A 23410-nucleotide genomic window follows, 5' to 3' on the forward strand; every position below is an offset into this window, starting at 1 on the left:
CTGGAGTGTGCTCAAACTCATGTCCATCGAATCAGTGATGCCATAGAACCATCTCATTCCTGCTGCATCCACCAGAGAGGTGGCTGGGGCTCGGCAAAGTGCATGGTCCCACTGCGTGGATGTGAACCTGCCCTCACCACTGCCTCACCGCGTGACCATCACCGTCTGCTCCCCTGTAAATCGGGAGGTGGCAGCACCTGCTTGGTAAGGGGCACACACAGCATCTGGTATACAATCAATGCACCATCCAGCTCAGTGTTGTATTCACTAACAAGAGGGATAGCACTGAATAATCTGCTTCTTTTTCTCTCTTCTCCCTTCACTGTGCTCCAGACCACATCTGTTTTACTCACCCTGTAAATCCCACACCCAGCAAAAAGAAGACACTCAACAAATATCTGGCTGAAGAGGCAGGAACATACCCTGTCCTTAAGGAGATGAAGCCGAGCGAGACGGGGGCCTGATGATAACACTGTGTGATGAGGAGACCCCAGGAGGACCTGCGTGGCTGTGGGCTGGGGTGGGGGGCATGGGCAGAATCCCTCATGAGCTCCTGGGGATGGGGAAAGTGGCAGGAAGGAGGGGATGCTGTTCCTTGTGGGGTGCCCACAGATTGTACCTCACTCCTCTCTGATGAGCACTTAGGCCGTTTCCAAACACTTGTCACTGTTCTGGAGAAAACAGTCATTGCCCGGCTCCTACTCAACCGGTTTCGGAGAATACGTTTCTCATCGGAGTATAAGCATCTGCTTGACTCATTCCATGCTCCGTTCACCCACCCATCCAGCGAGCCATCTGTTCATCCACCCGTCCACCCATCCACTCATCAACTGATCTGATCATCTCGGACCCTAGAGAAGACAGACGACTCCTCTGCTCCTCCCAGGAGGACACCCAGCGTGAGTGACAGCAGCCTCGTGGGGACAGTGGGGGAGACACAGAAGGGACATACATGCAGACCCTCCTCCCTCTGAATGGTGAAGCACCCACCTGGTCCTAACGCCTCCTTGCTGGTGTGTCCAGGCCGGCCCTTTCCCTTCTTGCCAAACCAACGACCGATGGAGGACTTGATGCCCTTCTTCTTTGGGGCTTTCTGCAGCGAGTCCTGGCTGCTGTTGCTGCTGCTGGGGTTGCCCCCGGGACCATCCTGAGAGCCTGTCGTGCTTCGGGGAGAGAAAACGACCTTTAACTGGCACCCTTGTGCAAACACACACCCCTCCATAAGACCTACTGATAGAATCGGCCACCCAGCAACACCCACGCCTCAACCTTGCAGCAGACAGTGGAGTTTCCTTCACCAACCACACTCCACACGAGTGATGCAGGCTTCTGGCCACAAACAACGGCCCCAGGAAGCTGAGATTCTCTGACTGGAGCTCTCCCCCAAGGAGGGCTTCACTCCAGACGAGCTAGTGCAGAGGGCGCCCCGACCCTCCCTCAGGGTCTCTGCTGGGCAGGTGACGATGCTCCCAGAGAAGGCGAGCTCCCCAGTTCTGGGCAGTTCCCCCCGCCTCCTGCAGGGTGACCGTCCTCGGCCGTGGCAGGAGAGCGACGGTCACTGTGCAGGGCTGCTGGGCAGGTGACCGCATGTGCCCTCCATCGAGTGCTGCCTGGCTCACGACGGGAGCTCAGCAGGTGGGGGTCTGAATGAGGACAGTGTCAGTCACAGGAGGGGACAGACAGTCTCCTGAGAGGAGACCCCTGAGGAAAAGGGAGGGACCCTCAAGAGCAAAGCCGAGAGGCACGGAGCTGTAACCATCAGGAACGCGCCCCTGCCTGACAGACCTCTAGCAAGAGCAGGAAGTGACCTTCCACAGGAGTCAATACGTAGAAACAGATGTTTTCTAAAATCACTGAGGTCACTGAGCTCTTCCACCCTAGCACCGGAAGTTCACCACTAAACACAGGCACCGAATCCAGTGAGATTCCTTTACAACCATCCTTGCAACTCTTTCAAGACAAGAGGCACAGGGCTCCTGAAACTGATGACGAGGCGAGCAGGCCCCTTACTTGCCGGCGTCCCTGATGTCCTCGTCGTTGGCTGTGCGCAGTGAGCCCGTGATCCGGTCCAGCCGAAAGGACCGCAGCGAGGCGGAGGTCGAGGTTTCACATTTGATGGTGTCATCTTCTACCTCTTCCTGTATGGCTGGCAGCTGAGGGAGTGAGGTAAGTGTAAAATTGGCTAACAATAGACTGTGTCGAAAAAGGCAATCACACAGGCTTTACATTATAACCAGAAACTTACTTGAAAATATATTAGCTATGCTATCCGCCAAATACAAAAAAATCCTTGTTCTAACTTAATGCCATCTTAAAGGACTGTTTGTTCAAGAGAAGCGGGGCCGTGGAGCAGCGAGAGCACCCCACTGACTGCAGAGACCCCGGACGGGAGCCTCCCTGCAGCCGGGCTCTGCACTCCCTGAAATCCAGCGAACAGATGGCCCTGCCAGGCAGGACAGCAGAGCCACGCCAGCACCGTCAACCCTGCATGGCATGAACTGCCCTGATGAAAGGACTGTGCTCATCGCCAGATGCTGCTCAGAAGCACCACTAGCAAGAGTAAGAAACCTCTCAGCAAAGCCGTCCAGACCGTTCGATCTGAAGGAGGAAAGGAAACAGCTTGTACCACCACCCAAGATCTTTTGTAGTGATGATGCAGGTTACTGAACCCATGACAACAAGTGAAACACAAAAAAGGTACCTAAGCCCTCCATGCGAACACCATGTGTCTGGCTTGTATCTCTCAGTAACATACAGACCGGGGGCTACACACTGAAGTGCTTACACCCAGTTTGAGTGTCATTTGCTCACTGTGGTTTACATAAAGCTCTCCTAGGTCTTCACTAAGAAAAAATCTTGTATCAACCTAGAAGGGGTGGGATGGAGAGGGAAATGGGAGGGAGGTTCGAAAGGGAAGGGATGTATGTGTACCTATGGATGGTTCATGTTGAGGTTTGACAGAAAAGAACAAAATTCTGTAAAGCAATTATCCTTCCATTAAAAAATAAACTAAAAACAAGAAAAAGATGATCTCGCCTGGACTCCCAGCTCTTCCGCTAGTCCTGGGTCTGAAGATAGGAAAGACACTGGTGGCAACAGTGTGGGGAACAGATGAACCCCTCGGGGTCCAGACAGGTCTCACTTATACATTTGGGTATGTGGTCAAGCAGGGGAAGTTTGAGGAAACATGCATGGCAAGTATTTTTATAAACAATGAGTGCTGTTTTAACCAACTAACCAGTCCTTTTTTAATGGGATTCTGTAAAGAATACTGATCCCGTGCAGCCCCACAGGAGCTTGGTGACAACAAAGTGACTTAGTGCAAAATATAGCTGAACTCATTTAACAGCAGCTGGATAAACTGGGCACCCTCCCCTGACCTCTACCAAGAAACCTCAGACAACAGAAGGCTACAAAGGCTAGAAATTATCCACATGGAACTGAACAGGGATCAATCTCAAATTCAAGTTAAAATAAGCACTTATAAAAATCAGAAAACAACAAAGAACAGAGCAGGGAAGTGACACACCTGGGTTGACTATGGACTCAGTGGAGACAAACACCTGCCTTAGAGTCAGGGACCACGGCCAGCCCCTTCCCCCGGGCCTCCTCCTAAGGAAGGCTCTGGGTCCGCAGCCTGGCCGCCCTCCCCCAGGATGGGAGCCGCCCCACTGGTGCCCATGTGACTAGGATGGGCAGTGCCGTGTCCTCACTTACCAGGAGGGCAAAGCAGGCCACAGAGCGGGCGAGTGGCACACCCAGGTCACAAACCCCAAGGTGATGGCGCTGCTCTGCTGTGCCCAGCAGAAGGGCTCCCAGGCACTGAGCTGCCTGAACTGGAGCACGGCTGCCCGAGTCCTGCAGGAAGGCCCCAGGAGTGCTCCATCGGCGGGCTGGGAGTGGGAGAGGGACAAGGAAGGCCAGCCCTCGGGGCACTGGACTCCAACAACAGGGGCTCAACCAAGTGACCAAACGGGAGAGGCAGCGAGCTCCCTCCTGATGCTCCCTCCATCAGGGATGCCGTGATGGACACGAGAGCCTCTGGAGCAAAGCGGGCTGGACGGCACCACAGGAAGTGTCCAGGCTCTGATCAGACCAGTCCGAACCACACTGCTGGGTGTGGGGGCCTGGGCACGGTGCTCGGCTTCTCTAAGCCTCAGTGTCCCTGTCTGCTGAATGGGGATAACAGCAGCCTGGACCTCACCTGGGCGTCTGCGGGATTAGATGACAGACTCGAAAAGCACTCGACACGGTGTCTGGCGCACAGAGTCTCCTGCACACTGCTACCCACCGTCATTAAATTGACTTCCCCCAAATCTAACTTCTATGGCTCTGATTCAGTCATTTGTTTAAAAAAAAACTCTAAGCGGAAATTCCACGGTGGTCCAGACGTTAGGACTTGCCACTTTCACTGCCAGGACACTGGTATGATCCCTGGTTGCAGAACTAAGATCCTATAAGCTGTGCAGCATGGCCAAAAAAATAAGTAAAGAAAAATTTTAAAATAATAAATAATACTATGTCTATTATAAATAAGCATGAGATGATTAGAAGGCAAACAAGTGGGAGATGGGCAAACTGTTACAATTGTCCCAACAAATGACCTATTTCCAACAGAACCATCAGCATACTTTAAGTGGTGGGTGAGTTTCATTACATCCATTAAAATGTCAATTATTCACCAGTACACAACCACACAGTGTTCATTCATGTAAAATGATAAGGACTCTCTACTACTTCACAGAGAAACAGAGGCATGCTAAATTACTAAATAGTTTACCTTTCGACAATGCTTCCTTAAATCACTAGGCTGATAGATGCATGCAAAGAAATGAAGAGAAACCAGATTTCTTGCGACTTTGAAGCTAAAAATTCAAGAATCAGTACAGACAAACACAGTATAGCAAAAATGATGGCAAACATATAAGTGAGATGAACATTTAGAGAACATGTAACTGGAAACAGAACATTTCTTTTGACCACAGAAATTAAATAAGCTATTCAAGATTTACTAGAGAAACACTATAAATTATTACTCAGGAAGATACAGTTCTATTACAACATCATGATCTATTAAAGCACAGCATTCTGTACAATAAAGGCCCCTACCAGTTGTCTATTCTCAGCCAAACTTCTCTATAAGTTAGTTTCTCTTCATAAAAAACATGTTATACTTTGAAATAGTAATTTAACTGATGAGGAAGTTACCATAATACCTATTTGAACACTGAACAAATCGAACCATCTATTGGACATGAACATAAAATGCTTACCTAGAATTTGATTTAAAAGTTGTCAAAATAAATGTATTAAAGCAGGTTCCCTGTGAAAATATGTAAGAAAGAAAGCTAGCATAATAGCAGGTGCAGTCTTTACATTTTATTAACCGTAGAAGATGCTTTTTAAAGAGTCTAGTAGAGACATTCACTGTGCAAAAGCTGATGAGATTTATAGTCTTAAAAACAAGCACCAACACAGAAAGGATATTGTGTCAAAAGTCCATTAATTCTACACTTAAGAAGATCATTTCTTTAGGTAAGGATAATCTCATCTATGAATGACACATGATATGCGGTTTAGGATCCATCTACATTATGCTTGTAACTGCATAGTGATATGCTAATTCAAACTTACTGCTATGGGGGAAAACACCATTTGATGAGACATGAAGACAAAGCACAAACCCAACTAAGGGGACGCCTGCTGTGGACCACAGCACTGCTATGACCAGAGTAGGTGGGAGGACGGGGAAGGGGAGATGGATGGGTCAACGGCAGCCTCGGGGGCGAGGCGGGGCAGTGGTGGGAAGCTGGGGTCTGGATTGACAACCGCTGAGCAGACAACAGGATGAACCAGGAAATGAAAACCAATGATGAAAGCAGACACACCGTCAGAGAACTCCAACAGCAGGACAAAATATACAGAACTGTTCTTTTACAAACACTCGGAAAGAAATCAATCGTGAAACTACAGAGAAATCGTCAAAGAATTTTAAATATCAACTAATTAAGCCAACGAAGCAAATTATAAAAACAGTGTCTCCAAAGACCACAAAATGGACTAGTTACCACTTCACATGCCGCTAAATGATTCACAGTTAATTTAATTATATGCCGACTAACAATGCAGCTAACATGAATCGGGTGGTAACCAAAAAAAAGTGAAAATACAAGTGCAGTTACAAAGCAGAGTGTTGTAAACATGAGTTCATGGGGTAAACAGCAATGCACTCGCAAAACCTAAGCTAAACATGGAAGAAAGCTGGAACATGTGCTTTAGAGCCGCACACTCTGTCACCGAAAGCCCTAGGTCGTCATCCCGTTTTCAGACTCGGAAGAGTGAGGAAGCCAGACTTCTTCAACTAGAGCCCTGGGGCACCGGGCTTTGAACCTGGTTTCACACGCAGAGCTGGCCTGAGCGTGCGGCCAGGCGCATCAGCCAGCAGACCAGTTGAGATTCCTAAGCCAGGGGTCCAAATATCAAGACTCATTTGTCGCTGTGTGATTATGGAATGATTTCGCTCAGTCGCGTCCGACTCTTTGTGGCCCCATGGACAGTGGCCGACCAGGCTTCGCGGTCCATGGGATTTTCCAGGCAAGAATACTGGAGTGGGCTGCCATTTCCTTCTCCAGAGGATCTTCCCAACCCAGGGATCGAACCCGGCTCTCCTGCATTGCACACAGACGCTTTACCGTCTGAGGCACTAGGGAAGCCCGATTCAAGACTAGGCAGTTTCAAAAATCTTAGACCTCTGAGCGTAGCAAACGTACCTGATTTTCTTCTGGGTAAAAAGAGAAAAAACAAACAAACAAAAGAAAACCAGTGTGCTCGGGGAGGGACGCGGCAGGGAGGAGGCAGACACATACCAGAGTCATGAAGCCCAGCTTGTCTTCTTCTCGCTCAGGGCTGGGCTGCCTCCTTTCGGGCATGGAGCGCCCTCTGCTGGGCGGGAAGGAGTCGGCATGCGAGGAGGGGAAATCCAGGTTGAGGGAGTCCGAGGATTGAAAGCGCCGAAGGTTGCTGAAGCTCCCACTGCCCACCCTGCTCTCAATTCCCTCCGCCCGCTGATCCGTGTTCTCCTTGTCTTTTTGTTTCAACCTAAAACAGAATAAAATCATCACCTGCCTTTGTCAGCAGAGGAACATGTCTGGACAGCGAATTTGGGCTTGCATTCTGTGTCACGATCAGCAAATTCCAGGAAGACTTGCTCAATTAACATCTCAGCAAAAAGGTTCAGCTTTCCCTCTTTGGAATAGTCTCAAACTTACAATAACTTATCATTGAGTCTTACAAAGTGGCCCCTCATCATTCACGTTTGATTTGACTTATTTACTCTAACATTCTGATGGGGCCTGGGTGCTGACTCTCCCTGTGAGGAGATACCTGAAGCTGACCACCTTTACCTTCCCTGCTCTCAGGGCAGAGATGCACGTCAGTGCCTCAGATCTTTTCCACTGGGAATCCGGAACTCCGTATAACCAAAACAGCGATTCACGAGCAAGCTGGAGTTTCTAAACACGTCTCCAGACCAGCTGAAGTGCTGAGTTGCACTTTTCATTTTGTTTTAAGCTTGTGTATGTGCAAACGCATCACTTGATGAAGTTCTCCACCAGCTTTGTGTGAGTTTCTGGATTCAGGTCAATGAGCTGCCTTAACCTAGAATTCACAGTTACTGCTCTTCTCCCCTAATATGTCATGGATGATTTTATATACAGATTAAATGCATGATTATGCAAATAAAATGATTTTCCAATTAAAATACAAGATCCTTACAGGTAGTAAACTCTCCAGTTTCACTTCTACTTATACATCTTGAAAGTTTTTCACTGTTGACAAGTTGATGGACAGAATTTACCATTTACATCAAGTCAACTTATTGCATAAGGAAAAATCATTTTTACCTGACAACTTGCTCTAAAAATAAAAATATTAATACAGAAGTGTTCCCAATTTCCTACGGGGATGAGGAAAGACAATCTTTCTGAGCTTGTCTGTGCTCAAACACGGCCCACAAAGCAGTCTGTCTCAGCGTCAAAAGTACAGGCGGCACCATCTGCGTTTGCTGGTTGTGCCATTCACCCCTGCCTTTTCCCCGAGCCCCCTGCACTCGACCGGCAGGAACGCGCACCTCGCCAGGGGTGACGGGATGAGAACAATCTGAGCAGCAGCTCTGCCCGGTCCTGTGCAGGGTCACCGGCCTGCGGCCACTCTGAACGTGGACTCGGGACAGGAGGCACAGCTGTGCGGGTGTGGCACCAGGCAGGCCTCGGGGCCCCAGCCACCCGGCTGCACCCAGACCCAGGGCCCCCTGCTCACCACGAGGCGGGCCTTTGGGTTCTATCCTGTTTTGTAAACTGTTCTAACTGCCAAGACTGGGTCTAAAGAAAACATTTTAAATATACTGATGAGATGAGAAAAACTCAAACACATGTCCTTGGATCACTGTCTTACACCAAGCCAATCTTCACAATGTATTAAGTTACAAAGGGAAATGCAGATCTGAGTGGGAATTTGCCAAGCCCAGAACCCCAGCTTTTCTGTTCCAGGTGGCTTTTCACCAGAACGTAGAAGGCTCCGAGGGACACACGAGGGCGAACCCTCAGTGCTGGAGGGTGCACGGGCCACAGGGGACACCGCCTTGGCACCTCACCCACCTTGGGGCCCAGAGCTGAGTGGGGGACACCCCACAACGCCCCCCCACAGAGTGCTGACACCACACTGTGGACAGAATGCCCTGGCTGACTGAGCTCTATAATCAAGGGCAATCTCAGAACTGAACGTCAGTTTTCTTACTACGGAACACTCAGACTTCTCTAAGCAGAAAACAGCTCCTCAGAGAAGCTGAGTCTACGGAGAGCTGGGCTCAGGCGCACCCACCAGATTTCTTCGTTGATCTTGTCCAGCTGCTCCTGAATCCTCATGGCCAGAGTCTCGGCATCGGCCTGGCGGCTGGGCGACAGCAGAGCAGGCGAGCTGAAGAGGGTGACCCCATCGCCCTCGCCGTCTGACACGCCCTCGTCACTCTTGAACACCTGGCCCACGTTGGCCAGCACGCTGGCTGGCTGCCCGCGCTCCCGGTCTTGATCTTTCAGGAGCTGCACCTGGGCACGAGAGGACCATTTCTCGTCAGCAACATTCTTGGCACCTCAAGTCTATCAGGAACTGAACACAATTTTACGTGGAAGCCCTGACTTTGGACAAATGGGCCCTGCTTATGAGACACTGCCATCTCTTAAGCGAGCAGTACTGAAGAAACGGCAGGAGGAGAATCCAGTTCCTAGATGGCCTGGTGACATTCAGGTCTCAGCGTGGACGGAAGGCAATCCTATGAGGTTATTCACAAGGGTGGGCTGATGGAGTCAGAGACAAAAACCGAAAATTACAAAAATATATCCTTGCTTCCATCAGCCAGGCTGAAGGAAAATTAGAAAAAAAAAAAAACCCTTCAGCTCCACAGCCGCTGGGTCCACCCCACCGGTCATCACTGGTACTAGTCCGCCGAGGAGTGCCGTCCTCGCGGGTTCCCAGCCCTCCGTTTTCCAGGCTTGTCTGAACACGCACAGACAGGAGTGAGCAGGGGCAGCCAGGGGCCGGGAGGGCCAGCCTCCCGTGGCTCTCCTCTCAGGGCACAGGCCCTCGGGCTGTTCTGGGGATGGCCCCGCACACCGCAAGGGCGCCTCTGTCATCTGAGACGCATGCAAGAGTGCCTGCTGGGCCCCGTGCCGCCCTCCTGCTCTCACACCTCACACCCTGCTCTCCGCAAATCTCCCCCCTGCCCCACTCTCACCCAGGTCCTGCCTTGTTTTCCCAGACATGACGTCAAAGCAACAGAGGGGCAGCCTCGAGATGCTGGCTTGCCGGCTCCCTGTCCCCCGTGGCCAGTACCTTCGCTTTCTGTCTTCGTCACGACCCCCCCCCCCCCACCCCCGCCAGGGCTGGGCCACCCATTTTCCTGGCTCCAGGACCACCTGCCATCATTCCTGCTCTGCTCTGGCGAACTAGCTGCCTATGGGTTCACCCCCATCAGCCCGATGAGCACATCCTCTCCATTCTCTCGCCTTAAAATCGCACATTTTTGAACATTTTCATTCTGAGAAATTGTACTCTAAGTGTTCCACAGCAAATAGAAACACTCAGAACAATACTGACCCTTATAAACCATAATGAATAAGAAGTCACATCTCAGGTGTAGAAAAGCTTCTGGAGGAAACATGGCAAGCCATTGACGACAACGAAGTCTATAGAGAGAAGCTGGACTTGGGGTCGGGGTTCGGGTGGTGGGGGACAGGACTCACTCTATTGCCCTCGCTCCTCTCGCTGCTTTAGACTGTCTCCATGGACCTCACATTCATTCCTGGGCATTGCTCACATTCATTCCTCTACACCCCACTTCACTTCCTCACGGGGTAAAACAAGTCAAACGGGCCAAGTTTCCGAGTCACTCGACTCAACCTGGCAGCTCTGTGCTGTCGGCCACGGCAGTCACTCGCCTTGTGCAGCACACTGAGGATGTGACGCAGGCCGGTGCAAAGCTCGATGTGGAAATCACACAGATTTCAAGACTCGCAGTGAAAAAAGCACGAGAAGCAGCCCGCTCATTTTTAGGGAATTTTAGACTGTGTATGTGGCTCGTATTGTCTCTCTGACGGACAGCACTGTCCACGTGACAGGCTCATGCTTTGTCTCAGCTTTCGGGTGAACCCAGAAAGGACTACTTAGAATTCGGAACCACACACAACGGCCACACGCTCTAAATCCACCTATAATGCAAATCACATTCAATGTTCAAAACCAGAAATGCTATACACGTTACAGCAGTGGACTAGCCATAAGGAAAATGTAACTCCACTTCCGCGAAGCATCTGCAGTAACTGTAACAGTGAACCCGGCTCAGTTCAGCTCTTAACACATTTCTAAAGGATTTAGAGATTTAAGGACCTTGTCGTTTTGCATTTCTTCTCAACGCTTTTTTGCATTTTCAACTTCCCATAGGAGAGAATTCTGAAAAAGATACATACAGTGCTTTAGAGTCAATTCTTAACAGACGTTGCGTGGACTGCGGGATGGCTACTCTCCTGTCTGAAAGCATAAAGCACCTCGGGATGAGGGGCGGACCTCGCGCCCAGAGCGAAGTGTCGGCACGAAGCCGGATGACAACTGTTAACACTAACTTGTACACAGAAAAACTCCTCCTTCCCCGACTGATCTTCTAGATCCAAGGAGGCCAGGTCCCTGGGGTAAGTGAAACTGCTTTATACTTGCTTTCAGCTTTTGCAGTTCAGTGGTCACTCAGGAAACTGGCGCAGGTTTCACATGTAAAATTCAAACCTGAGACAAAACTATCCCCACCTCAGGGCCAGCCCACAGGTCAGGGTGAAGAGAGCTCTCTAGTGAGGTGTGGGTATCATCTTGGGTTTTGTGGGGGAAAAATGTGCCGCAGCACTTGTAGTGACCATGGGTCTCTCTCAGACAAGCGTCACCCAAGCGCCGACCTCGGCGAAGGTTCTGGGCCTCGTCTTTAGGGCACTGGTGCAGCTGGGACAGGTGTTCACCGAACCTCCACCAGACTGTTGCCCACTGAGCTGCTCTGATAGAGGTTCTCAGACATTTTCCAAAGCAAATAAAAAGAGAGATGGCTGGAGTTGGAATATGAGAATGCTTGCTTTTACTTACTTCAATCTTTTCTATCACATTATATAAAAGATCCTGAACTAAACTTATTGATTTGGCTGCATCGGGCCTTAGCTGCATCACGTGCGATTCCTTTGATGTGATTGCCACGTGGCACGTGGAATCTTAGCTCACCAACCAGGGATCGGACCTGCGTCCCTGACCTTGCAAGGCAGGCTCCCAGCCACTGGACTGCCAGCAAAGCCCCAGAAATAAACTTCTAAGAAAGAAACGAAGGGGTGAGGGTGGACCTAGAAGAATGTTCTAGCACAGCGGCTGGTAACATCGGGGCCACTGGTGATTCCGCCTCACTGATGCTTTCTGGAAGGGTTGCGGGCACACATCTATGTCTGTTCCTTTACACACTGCCTGTGGATGCTGTCACGCTTATTGACTAGCATGAAGGCATAAGGCATCAGCATTCAAATATTTTTAAAGCAAAACAAAAGTTTACTTTGAATTGGCTTAGTCATAAACAGCATCCCAATCTCAACAGCCTCTGAGCAGCAGTTCTGAAAGTAAGGAAGTGCACCCCTGATCGGGAGACATTGAGCCCTCTGCTTAAGCAGAGAGGGAGCCTCACCGAGGTCTCATGATGGGAGTCAGAACCACAGCCCCCTGGGAGCCCACATGTGAGGCTCTGCAGTCCAGGCCCAAGAACACAGCTATGGTGGGGACAGTACTGACCCCTGAGGCTGGACCTGGGATCCCCACTCCATTTCCTGGATGGTCGGTACCGCTGTGTGGCCAACCCTTCCGGGAAACCTCTCTCAGGGCTCTCTGATGCGAGCCTCCACCATCGCCCTTTCCTGGTGCGCCTTCTGTCGCAGCGCAACTTCGGTTCTCCTCCTGCCTAGGAGCAGCCATCCTACACACACACCCCACGTCTGGACCAGCAGTTTGGCATGTGGGACTCCAGCGCCACGTCCGAGGCAAGCACCTCCACACCTGGGCACCATGCCTTCCGTTTCACGGGCCTCGGGCTGGCTCCCTCAGGTTTGAGGGCCACTCGTAAGGTCCAACTGTATGCTGAGCAGCTCCCCGGCCTGGATGGTCAGAGCAACAAGCGTCCTCCTTGAGCGTGGGGATCCCTTGGCCCCTGCCCACCACCTAGGGGCGACCACATCTGGCCCTGCTCCCGAGGTTGGGTGCCTGGATCAGCAGACAGGGCCACACACGCACACTGGACGGCAGAGACAGGAGCGGCGGAGAAAGGCAGCGCCGGCCCGCCCAGCCGCGCCTCCGGCCCACACGCCCCTCTCCTCCATGCTGCTGTGTCTCTCTCCCGCCTGTCGGCCGAGAACAGCGTCAGCTCCGCTCGCAACGACCCTGTCCTGACGGCACGCGGGCTGTGACCGCAGGGACGGCAAGCGGGCCATGCTCTGTGCGGACCACTGGCCCCGGGTTCGCGGGGGGCACACCCGCACGCCTGCTCACGCAGCCAGCGCGGCTTCGTGTGTGACACGTGGGTGACGGAGGGTGCTGGTGACCGGCTCGTGAGACGAGAGGTGCTCCCCCTGGCCCCAGGCCCCTTCCTCAGACTGCCTGGGGCGAGCCAGCGCGGGCAGCAGGCAGTGGCAAGCACGGGACACACGAGGGCACACGTTCTTCCTTCCTAAGCTGGGAGGTAAGTTCGAACAGTTTCGCCTCCTTAGTGGCAGAGCTTCCGGAAGACAAAAGTTCAGACTACAAGGCCGACCGGGGACAGACAGCAAAGATGCCAGGGCAGAGAAGAAACCAGCCCTTGAGGGGAAGATCACAGGCAGAAGGGCGCCCCCTGGCGGCTGTTCGTGACCCTGCTCGGGGAGGGTTTGCGAGCACAGGACACCACCCGCCTCTGGAAACCAGCCGGCCCCTCAGGCGCTCCGTGAGCTCCAGGTAATGCTCCGACAGCCAGGCCAGCACAGGCCCGACCCGCCTCTCCATGCCCAGCCAGTGCCCACCAGCAGTGCAAGGCAACACCTTTCCCACCAGAAGGACGGGGTGGCTGGCTGGCTCTGGGCACCATATCCCCAGCAGCGCCACGGCTCCTGGACGCGGCCTCTCACTGGTGGGCTCCCGGGGACTGCAAGCTGGGAGTGGGGCCCTGGGTCTGCACCATGCCCCGCTGTGACTTATTCAACAATGTATGAATAAAGACTTAAAACTGTGTTCATGACAGAGCTATTTTGGCCATCTCTTAACGAGAATGGGATTTTTCTCGTTCTGTATCCTGCTAGGCTTTGAGTTGCTGACTGAACTCTGAGCAGCAGTGACTCGGAGCTGAAGCATCCTGGGGACACACAGAGCACAGGACAAAACTGGAGGGAAATTAACCTAGGGATGACACGGGAGCGGGGACTGTCCGACACTCAGGGAGCACTCCCATCGCAGACGGGCAGCACGACCCCCACGTCTGCGCTCCTTTGTGGACTGAGCAGCACGGGGAGGGGCACAGTGGGACAACAAGGGAACAGGCCCTCCCCGCGCCCGTCTCCCGGGGACCAAGAGCAGCACCTTGGAGAGTGCAGCTCCCCGCTGAGCCAGCTCAGCCACCACTTCTGTCAGCATCTGCTGCAGCTTCTGCTCTGCCAGCTCCAGGCACAGCTGCAGCTGTCGGTCTTTATCCTCCTTCTACAAAGGGAGAGCAGAACATCAAAACGGGCCGAGCGGTGTAGCCTCTGCCATTGTTAGTAAGCTGAGACAAAACCTAAATGCATGTGTCCACAGGATTAGTTCTGCTTCGGAAGCCGCGTTATGGTAATTTTTCTCTCAGTGTTCCTGGGCTTGGTCTCAGTGGGCAGAACACCTCCTGCCAGAGTATTTGCTCTTCCTAAACGTCTCCAAAGAAGTCTTTAAAAAAGAAAGTTCTTATATATTAAAGAAGATCAGGTTTCTGTAGAAGCTTATTCATTCCTATTGACAAGTTAAGGGTCAGTACTGACCCTTCTTAAAACATCACCAGAATCATCATTTGAAGGGAACCCTACCAACCCAGACGGCCATGGGCTTGTAAGCCAAAATATGGCTTTCATCTCCTCTGAAATACAGACCTGATCAGAGTGTGCCTGGGGAAATGCCAGTCAACTAATATTTGTAAATGCATGACTATTCTTTTAACAGATCTTCTAACTCTGAAAACTTTCAGTGTAGAACATTTAGACAGATTCTTTTTGGAAAAAGAAAAAAAATGAAATGATCTATACGCTCGGGTTCCTGAGAGGTTAGCGTTTATTTCTAAGCAGCTTTCTTATTTTTTCTGTGTGTGTATTACTCTATATACATACATAAACAATAAGATGTGCTTTAAAACCCTCAGAAAACAACAACGTAGTATTTTCTGATCTGCCTTTTACAGCCATTATTTTGTATATCAGAATGCTCTTAATTAGCATTCCACATCATACATTTCAATGGCTTTCTAGTATTTTATTTTTGTAGTGGGGCCAATGATACACTTTGTCACACACCAGACTGACTCACTTTGTTTTGGAGAAGCCAGATTTGGTTTTCCTGATTAAGTCCTGATTATGTGAGACCACACAGGAACAGGAGCAAGTAAAGCTCACCAAACCACAGGAAGTACAAAACCTAATCAGACTGGAGCTCTAACCCTGCCTTTTGTCACAGTGACCCCACTTCCCAACAGGCAGCCAGCTGCTGTGAAGTTCCCTGCTGCTCTCTGCTCTTTCAGGAAAAATGCTAACATGCCAACAGATTCAAGTCAAGTAAAACAAGAGTCAGGAGAGGAATTCCACAAAATGGTCAACCCAAATCCCAAATAATTCAAACCTCTAAGTTGCAGTCACCCTCAATTTTTAAAAAATGTATTTCCTTTCAGTACAGCTGATTTATCATGATGTACATCCACACTTTTGAACGCAGTATTTTAGGGTCATAAGAACTTTACACTGGGACTTGATTTCCAACATGGGAGTCACATGAAAAGGTCTTTACCTTCCTTCCTCAGTATTCACTACTACAGAAGTCAGACACAGTTCAGGAAAAGCCATTACCTGTCGATGCATAGAATCCTTATTTGCGATTTCATTTTCAAGTTTATCATCGAGGTTGTGCACAGAGATGGCTTTGCGCTGTGCAGCGAGGTAGCGTTTCTCAAGTGTAGTGATTCTCTTCTCCATGTCCTCCTTTTGGGCCATAGCCTACACCAGGCATTGCAGAGGAGAAAAGGTAAGTCATTATCATAGAATACTGCGATACAGTTAAGAGTAAAAAAGCTGGACTAAATCCTAAGTTTCAAATCAAACATAAAATTAGCGTCCTCAAAATTAAAGTCCTAGACATGGCAGTTTTCTGAGATGTGAGCAAAAACGCGCCTACCTCAAATGTCACATTTGCCACGATGGCACCCATCTGTCTTAATGTCTGTCTGGCCACTCGATTTACCAAGCTTCTTGTCTACATCATAAACCCAACCAGCAAACAAAAAGTACACTAAACTACTCTGTCATTGCAAGAATTCCAGGAGGGAAGGTATCTGGCATGAAATGAGGATCTCTGTCTCCACACTATACAGGCGGGCTTGACCCAGAACAGGGAGGGACCTTCAACAGATCCTACAGGGAGCTCCGAGGCTCATTTCCTCAGGTGAAAGTTGGTAAAATCTCATGCAATTTCCTCAAAATTCAATAAGAATATTAATGAGTAGAAACAGAAGTCACAGTGTTACACAACTGGGAGCAGCCTTCTCAAGCCTAGTTCTTCTCAAGCAGTTACACCACATGTAGGAAACGCTCAAACCAGGAGCAGAGCTTGCTGCCGATGCGACTCCTGTCCGCCGGCTCAAAATCCATTTCAGGTCCCTCCGTGCTCACTAAGTAACCGAGGTTGTCCTAACATTAAAAGTGCAAGGTCTTAAAAAAGCTTTTTCCCGAATTCTCTGTGTATTAATCTCTGCCACCTAATCTCCTCCTGTTGCCAAAGAGTAGTGTGAACACGTTATACAAACATGTGCAAATATTTCTGTTTTGAGTTCTCACACAGAATGACTCACACCGAGCTACTAAACCAGTACACCTGCTGTACCACATGTTGGAGGGGTGCACTCTGAGACGGTCTCATGGGGGAGGGGTGGGGCAGGGTGGGCACTGTCTGTCTGCACAGAGAGGAGAGGCGAGGCTCACGGGAGGAGGCCTGAGCCCCCAGCTCTCTTCTGTTTTCACAGTGACCATTAGGGAGCTTCTCATAAATCACGACACCAGCAGACACGACCGCCAGAAACATCCTGATTCTGCATGGTTACACAGCACGGGCCTGAGGATCTGAGGGTGAGCAAACGCCACTCGACTTGTCTGACCGCTGGTATCACTGTCACACATCCTTTCAAGGAGCGGAACCTCAGAAAACTAGAGAAGATGGCCAGGCAAGCTGCCTCAGCAGAGCCCACACAGCATGTTCCCATCTCTCCGGGAGAATGGGCTCCACAGATGTTCAGACTCACCTGAGTGAATCAGAAGGAAATCTCAGCATCATCGGGAATATATTCAGCAGGCAGGTAGGGGGATGAACTGGGAGACTGGGGTTGACATATATGCACACTACTGATACTATGCATCAAGTCAGCAACGAGTGAGGACCTACTGAACAGCACAGGGCACTCTATCAGTGCTCTGTGGTGAAGTTAATGGGTAGGAAACCTAAAAACCAGGGAGATTTGTGTGTGTGTGTGTATACATATATATATATGATTGGTTCACATTGCTGTACAGCAGAAATTGACACAGCAGTGTAAAGCAACTATACTCCAATAAATGAATGAGTGGATGAATGAATTTTTTAAAAAGGAACACACTAGGCCCCCTAGAACTTGTGGAAATGAGGAGTCCACACCCAGGGTGCAGCACAGCCATGTTGGTCCACTGCCAACGGGCCGCCTGGACCAGGCCTCTTCTAGCCCAGAGACCTCGACGCAGAGGCGGGAAGGCAGCCAGTGGCGGTCTCGCCAGTGCTCTGCTCTTGCTCACGCAGCCATGCCAAGGCTGAGATCACGGGGAGAACAAGGGACCCACATTCCGCCTCAGGACAACAGACACGTCCACTGTCACTCACTTCACGGACGTCCTGCTGTAGTTTCACGTTTACTTCCTTGGACTTGAGGAGGTCCTTCCTGGCCGTGTCCAGGTCCTTCTCCAGCTCTGTTACGTGGGCAGAGAGGGCTGCCAGGCGGTCCTTCATCTCTCTCTGCTCCCGTGACTTCTTCTTGATGATTTCCTTGAGCTCGATCACCGGAGCCAGGTCTTCGTCGCGGGTTCTCTAAGGGGGAAAGGAAACCTTAGACAGCCTGGTTTTGGGAGGGAGGGAACGCAGCACTTCCGGGAAATCGGTGAAGTCAAAACTGCCTTCTGCGCTCTGGAGCTCACACGTCCCTTACGGCCACTCAGACCTACATGATGCATTGGTGAAAGGTCTCCACAGCCCCGCACAGACTGGATAGTAAGACGAGAACCAGACAGAGAGTGAGACCGAGGACATGCCTTTCCATTGGCGCTTGGCATGTTTTCTTGCTTGTGATTTACATCAAGCACCCCATCCATTAGTATCTTTTTCAGGTTATTCTTCTCTTTAAGAATCATCAGTGAAAACCAAAACATTGAATCAGAATAAAGAAATAAGTAAAGACAGCAAAACTCCATTTGGAAAAACTCAACTCAAAACTGAAAATACAGCATAAAAAGAAAATACATGGTGATGCTATCCATCTCGAATAGAACCAGGTGATTCGAGTCAGAATTTGTCTCCTCCTGGACAAAAGGGGTGCTTAAGAGATCCTGCAGCTCTGAGCCACAAGTCTAGTTTACTAGTCATTAAAATAACCCAGGTGGGCTGGTCCTCAATCAGAAAGATAAAGAACATCTGATGTCCACCACTACAGCCTTCATACTTTCTTAAAATGAAAGGATACAAATGACAAACCCTTGGACTGCAAGGAGATCCAACCAGTCCATTCTGAAGGAGATGAGGCCTGGGATTTCTTTGGAAGGAATGATGCGAAAGCTGAAACTCCAGTACTTTGGCCACCTCATGGGAAGACTTGACTCATTGGAAAAGACTGATGCTGGGAGGGATTGGGGGCAGGAGGAGAAGGGGACGACCGAGGATGAGATGGCTGGATGGCATCACCGACTCGATGGACGTGAGTTTGAGTGAACGCCGGGAGATGGTGATGCACAGGGAGGCCTGGCGTGCTGCGATTCATGGGGTCGCATAGAGTCGGACACGACTGAGTGACTGAGCTGAACTGAACTAACTGAAATTGCACGATGAATGATCCAACTTACCTTGTTATGTGTGGCACCTAATTCTTCTAACAAACTACACCTTTCAAGTGCTCCTCGTGTGTTGATGTGTGTATATACGTGAGTGCACTTCTTAGTGTATGCTGCTGCTGCTGCTGCTAAGTCGCTCCAATCGTGTCCGACTCTGTGCGACCCCATAGACGGCAGCCCACCAGGCTTCCCTGTCCCTGGGATTCTCCAGCAAGAACACTGGAGTGGGTTGCCATTTCCTTCTCCAGTGCATGAAAAGGAAAAGTGAAAGTGAAGTCGCTCAGCAGTGTCTGACTCTTCGCGACCCCACGGACGGAAGCCTACCAGGCTCCTCCACCCATGGGATTTTCCAGGCAGGAGTACTGGAGTGGGTTGCCATTGTATACTCACCCTAATACGCGGCTACTGTAACAGAATACATTTAATGTATCTCATTGATCTTAACATCAAAAAATCTGCTTATTAACAGCTTTAAATTCTAAGTTTGAGAGGGAAAGAAATATTACCCTAAAATAATTATATTATTTAGTTTTTAATTGCAAATTGATATACAGAATATAATAAGTCTTGAGACATTTATACCAACTAATACTTTTTAACTGGTGGCTTCCCAGGTGGACCTATGATAAAGAATCCACCTGGCAGTACAAGAGGTCAGGTTCAATCCTTTGGTCGGGAAGATCCCCTGGAGTAGAAGATGGCCACCCACTCCAGTATTCTTGCCTGGGAAGTCCCAGGAAAAGAGGAGCATGGAGGGCTACAGTCCACAGGGTCGCAAAGACTCGGACATGACTGAGCATGCATGTAGGCAACACTTTTTAACCACATAAAACTCTGACTTCTTACAGAAAAAAAGTATTTACAAGAATTCAAGAAGCTCAAAAGTCAACTAGTTACATAAATACATGCATCATCCACCTAACAAGGCTGCAAGTGTACAAATCCAGGATGGCCGGGTGGCTGGTACCTTCTTGTCCAGGGCCTTGTGGTGCTCAAAGAGTGATTTCAGTGACTTGATCACCTCTAGCTCGCTGGTCATGCCGGCTGGGGACTGCGCCTGCCACTTGCCCGCCGTCGTCTGGAGGGACGGTGTATACCGGGAAACCAGGAACTCCAGGTGCTCCAGCAGCAGCTGCAGGGCAGGGCCAAAGGAGCACCGTCAACCTCATGCTTGAATTCAGGGCCCGATAACCCCTCTCAGCCTCATGCTACAGCCGGAAACATGCTAAGGCAAGTCGGAATCCCGCCACTTCAGTCTAAAGTTAGAGTGGACTTCCCCAGTGGCCCAGTAGTTAAGACTCCACACTTCTGCAGGGGTCATGGGTTTTACTCCCTGGTCAGGGAACTAAGACCCCACACAAACTGTAGCATGGACAAAATTGTAGGTTAAGAGAACTCCCCCCTCAAATGTACGAAAATTATAGTAGCTCTCATCATAAATTTGAAGCAAAGTATGAGAACCCCAAACTGATCCACCCTGGTCTGCTCAGTGGGAAGATGTGAAAAATGACTTGAAAACCAGACAGAGTTTAAAGACAGCAACACGGAGCCCAGCGGTGGCCCCCGAGGGGCAAATGTCAACATGTGAGAATTCCCCTACTGACCATGATGTTATTCCTCTCTGCTTTCAGCAGAGCTATTTCTTCTTCTCTTGCAAGAAGCTGTTCCCGGCATATATTGACTTCTTCTGTAGATGTTGCCAACTCCTAGAAAACAGTGAAATGAGTAAGTAACTAAATACAAACACAAATTAAAAAGAGAGCGAGACTCTGAAGACTGACCCTGTCAAGTCTTTCCAGGCTCCACGCAAAGGGTCTCCCTACCCCTCCAGAGAAGAGGGGGGCCACTGACCCCAAGACCACACAGACCACCACAACTCAGACCGGCCTTCAGCCTCCACCTCGACCTGGCAGGCATGCGGCAGGGGAGAACCCGGAATCCAAGCCTGTCTTCTCAAGACCCAGGGACGTCTGAGAAACTTCCCTAAACATAAACCTAACAACAAAGTGGATAAAGAGATTCTTAAACGACACACAGACAAGTGACCTAGAACCGCTGGGAAGAGTGAGGAAGAAAGGTAAGATCTACAAGGCCATCAGGCTTTGGAGTGTTCCTCTGGGAAAAAGGCTGATGGCACCCCAAGGCCATCTGTTAGCCTGACTCCATTGAAGTCACCCAGTCATTCAATAAACTGGAGAAAATGTTAAATTCATGTTTTATGTATTTTATCACAATTTTCATGCACGCGGTGCCGTCCACGTGGTGAACTTGCTCAAACTGAACCACACGGAGTCTTTCATTCTTCTAGTTTTCTTTACACAAATAAAAAAATCCTGGGCTACATATTCCCCTACTACATACTGAGTATTCAGCGCCTAGAACACTGCCCAACACTTGTTAAGAGGCATGTAGTAGACATGTGAAGCTATGAGGGTGTATGTTATACACATAAGCAGCAGGTACCCGTCATTAAGATACTGGACACACTGTTCTGTGCTTTGTAAGATGGGAGAGGTTAAGGGGCTTAGCCTTTCTGCTTCAAGGACTGACTCTATAGCTCAATCCACGTGCCCCAGTGACTCCTCCAGACAGTGTTTCCCTTCTTGTGGGGCCCCCGCCCGTCCTCCACGCAGCCCCTGCACAACCACTTACAAGGTCAACCTGCTGGGGTCGATCTTGCCCAGAAGGCCAAAACGCCCTGGCCGGCAGGGCCCACAGCCACGCTAACAAAATGAAACACAGCTCCAACGCTTCCCCGCGTGAAGGCCAATCCGACGGGCCCAGCCCCCGGCTGCTCTCACCTCAGGCCGCTCTGCTTCCAGGACTTGGGCCGAGGCCAAGTTCTTCCTTGTCTTGGCCTTTGCCTTGGGGATGCAGCACTGGAAAAGCGCCCACAGGCGGGCCCTCCTGCGACCCATCCTCGCGGATGGGGGCAGCCCCCCACTCAGGGGCAACTGCTATTTCACGGTTCGATATCTCAGCACCCGAGCTATCACCACCGATCTCACACTACGACCACCACTATTCACACTACGACCACCGCTCTCACACACACCGCTCTCACACACCACTCTCACACACTACTCTCACACACGACACTCTCACACACCACTCTCAGACACACTGCTCTCACACTAGGACCACCGCTCTCACACTACGACCATCAGCACTGCTGTCTCTAGAAGAAATGGCACGAAGGCTCTGCCTCCAGCACGTCTCCCAGGAGCCTGGCACCTGGAACCCACTGGGTCATAAGGGGCTCCATGGTAACAGGGGGGCTGGGCTCAGGCCCACCATCAAGGGTGCAGAGAGGGGGGAGGGGCTGCCCAAAAGATGACAGATGAGTGTGGGGTGCAGGAGAAGGAAGGCTGTGCCCACAGCTCAGGCCCACCACCAAACATGACCCTGCAAGGATACTGGTTCACAGTCAAACCAAATAGTAGCAACTGCTTCAGAAACCACCACCACTAGGAATGAGCACGTCTTCTAAGTGGGCTTCTGCTTCCTCTAGCCCCCAAACAAGCCTCCAGGGAGGCTACTGAAAGGGCACCACTGAACTCAAGGGTGTCCCCAGAACCCACCCGGGTGACAAGGACTCACTGCACTAGCTGCCCCTCGCTCACCCTGAGCTCCGTCCTCCCTGACTGACTCCCTCACTCGAGCTCAGCAAGGGCTTGACCAACCTCGCTCCAGGCACTTAAAATGAATTCACAGTGGGTACAGGGCTTCGGTCAATCTGCTGCGAACTCGCCCTCTTCACTTTGACCCTGGGCTGCCAGACAACTCTGCCCCGTGGGGGCTGCACGGTGGAGGTTCAGGGGTGTCCCTGCCTTGAGCCGTGACAGCCAGCGCCTCCCAGACCCCGCCAGGTGCTGCCCCTCCCTCCACGCCCGAGTCTCCCACCCCCTCTCCTGGCCCCACTCCCAGCCTCGCGGCTCTCCACTTGCCAGGGCACAGGCCATACGGCTCCTGGCTCAGCCGGGGCCTCTGCTGTCACTTGAGGACCTCCGTCCCCCGGGGGCTTGAGGCCCCATATCCACCCATCTCAGCAGTTACAGACTCTGCAAGATACAGAGTACGGTTTGGGGTCCTGCCCGCAGTTCACCCTGAACACATTCTCTTTTTTTCGCTTTATCTGCGAGAGTTCTCTGAGATGTCTTTCGAAAACCTCAACTGTTGCTTTCAAAAAGACTGTAAAATCACTGTGCTCAACTTTAAGGATAAAATCTTCATCTTAAACCTTCAAGTGAAACTGGAGAGAAGAGTCAAAGCAGTCATTTTTTCACACAGAAAAAGAAAACCCGCACCTGACCACATCACAGAATACAGTTCACGCAGCCCCTTCCTCCTCAGCCTTCTCCTCCACTACCAGCCACCTGTCATCACAAGGCCTGCCCTGGGCCGGCAGGGGCAAGGGAAGAGGGCAGACTGGCTCCTCTGTCCCCAGGCCGCATGGGCCGCTTGCCCCACCTTCT

General features: G+C 50.7%; 1 protein-coding gene across 1 annotated transcript in view; it reads right to left on the reverse strand.

The window, feature by feature from the left end:
• LOC128067000 (liprin-alpha-1-like) overlaps positions 1 to 21853 on the reverse strand; it is a 36548-nt gene extending 14695 nt beyond the window's left edge. Inside the window, exons 1-16 of the mRNA XM_052660128.1 lie at positions 21737 to 21853; positions 21486 to 21596; positions 20540 to 20641; positions 19897 to 20067; positions 19322 to 19337; positions 18949 to 18997; positions 18144 to 18246; positions 17719 to 17922; positions 15666 to 15812; positions 14167 to 14283; positions 12855 to 12959; positions 8878 to 9101; positions 6867 to 7098; positions 4781 to 4810; positions 2011 to 2153; positions 991 to 1163 (exon numbers count right to left, since the gene is read on the reverse strand). Coding sequence (XP_052516088.1) covers positions 991 to 1163; positions 2011 to 2153; positions 4781 to 4810; positions 6867 to 7098; positions 8878 to 9101; positions 12855 to 12959; positions 14167 to 14283; positions 15666 to 15812; positions 17719 to 17922; positions 18144 to 18246; positions 18949 to 18997; positions 19322 to 19337; positions 19897 to 20067; positions 20540 to 20641; positions 21486 to 21596; positions 21737 to 21853 — 2044 coding nt within the window. The remainder of the gene's footprint in view (positions 1 to 990; positions 1164 to 2010; positions 2154 to 4780; positions 4811 to 6866; positions 7099 to 8877; positions 9102 to 12854; positions 12960 to 14166; positions 14284 to 15665; positions 15813 to 17718; positions 17923 to 18143; positions 18247 to 18948; positions 18998 to 19321; positions 19338 to 19896; positions 20068 to 20539; positions 20642 to 21485; positions 21597 to 21736) is intronic.
• Between the last annotated feature and the right edge of the window lie 1557 nt (positions 21854 to 23410).

Source organism: Budorcas taxicolor, chromosome 21 (assembly GCF_023091745.1).
Source record: "Budorcas taxicolor isolate Tak-1 chromosome 21, Takin1.1, whole genome shotgun sequence".
NCBI lineage: Eukaryota > Metazoa > Chordata > Mammalia > Artiodactyla > Bovidae > Budorcas > Budorcas taxicolor.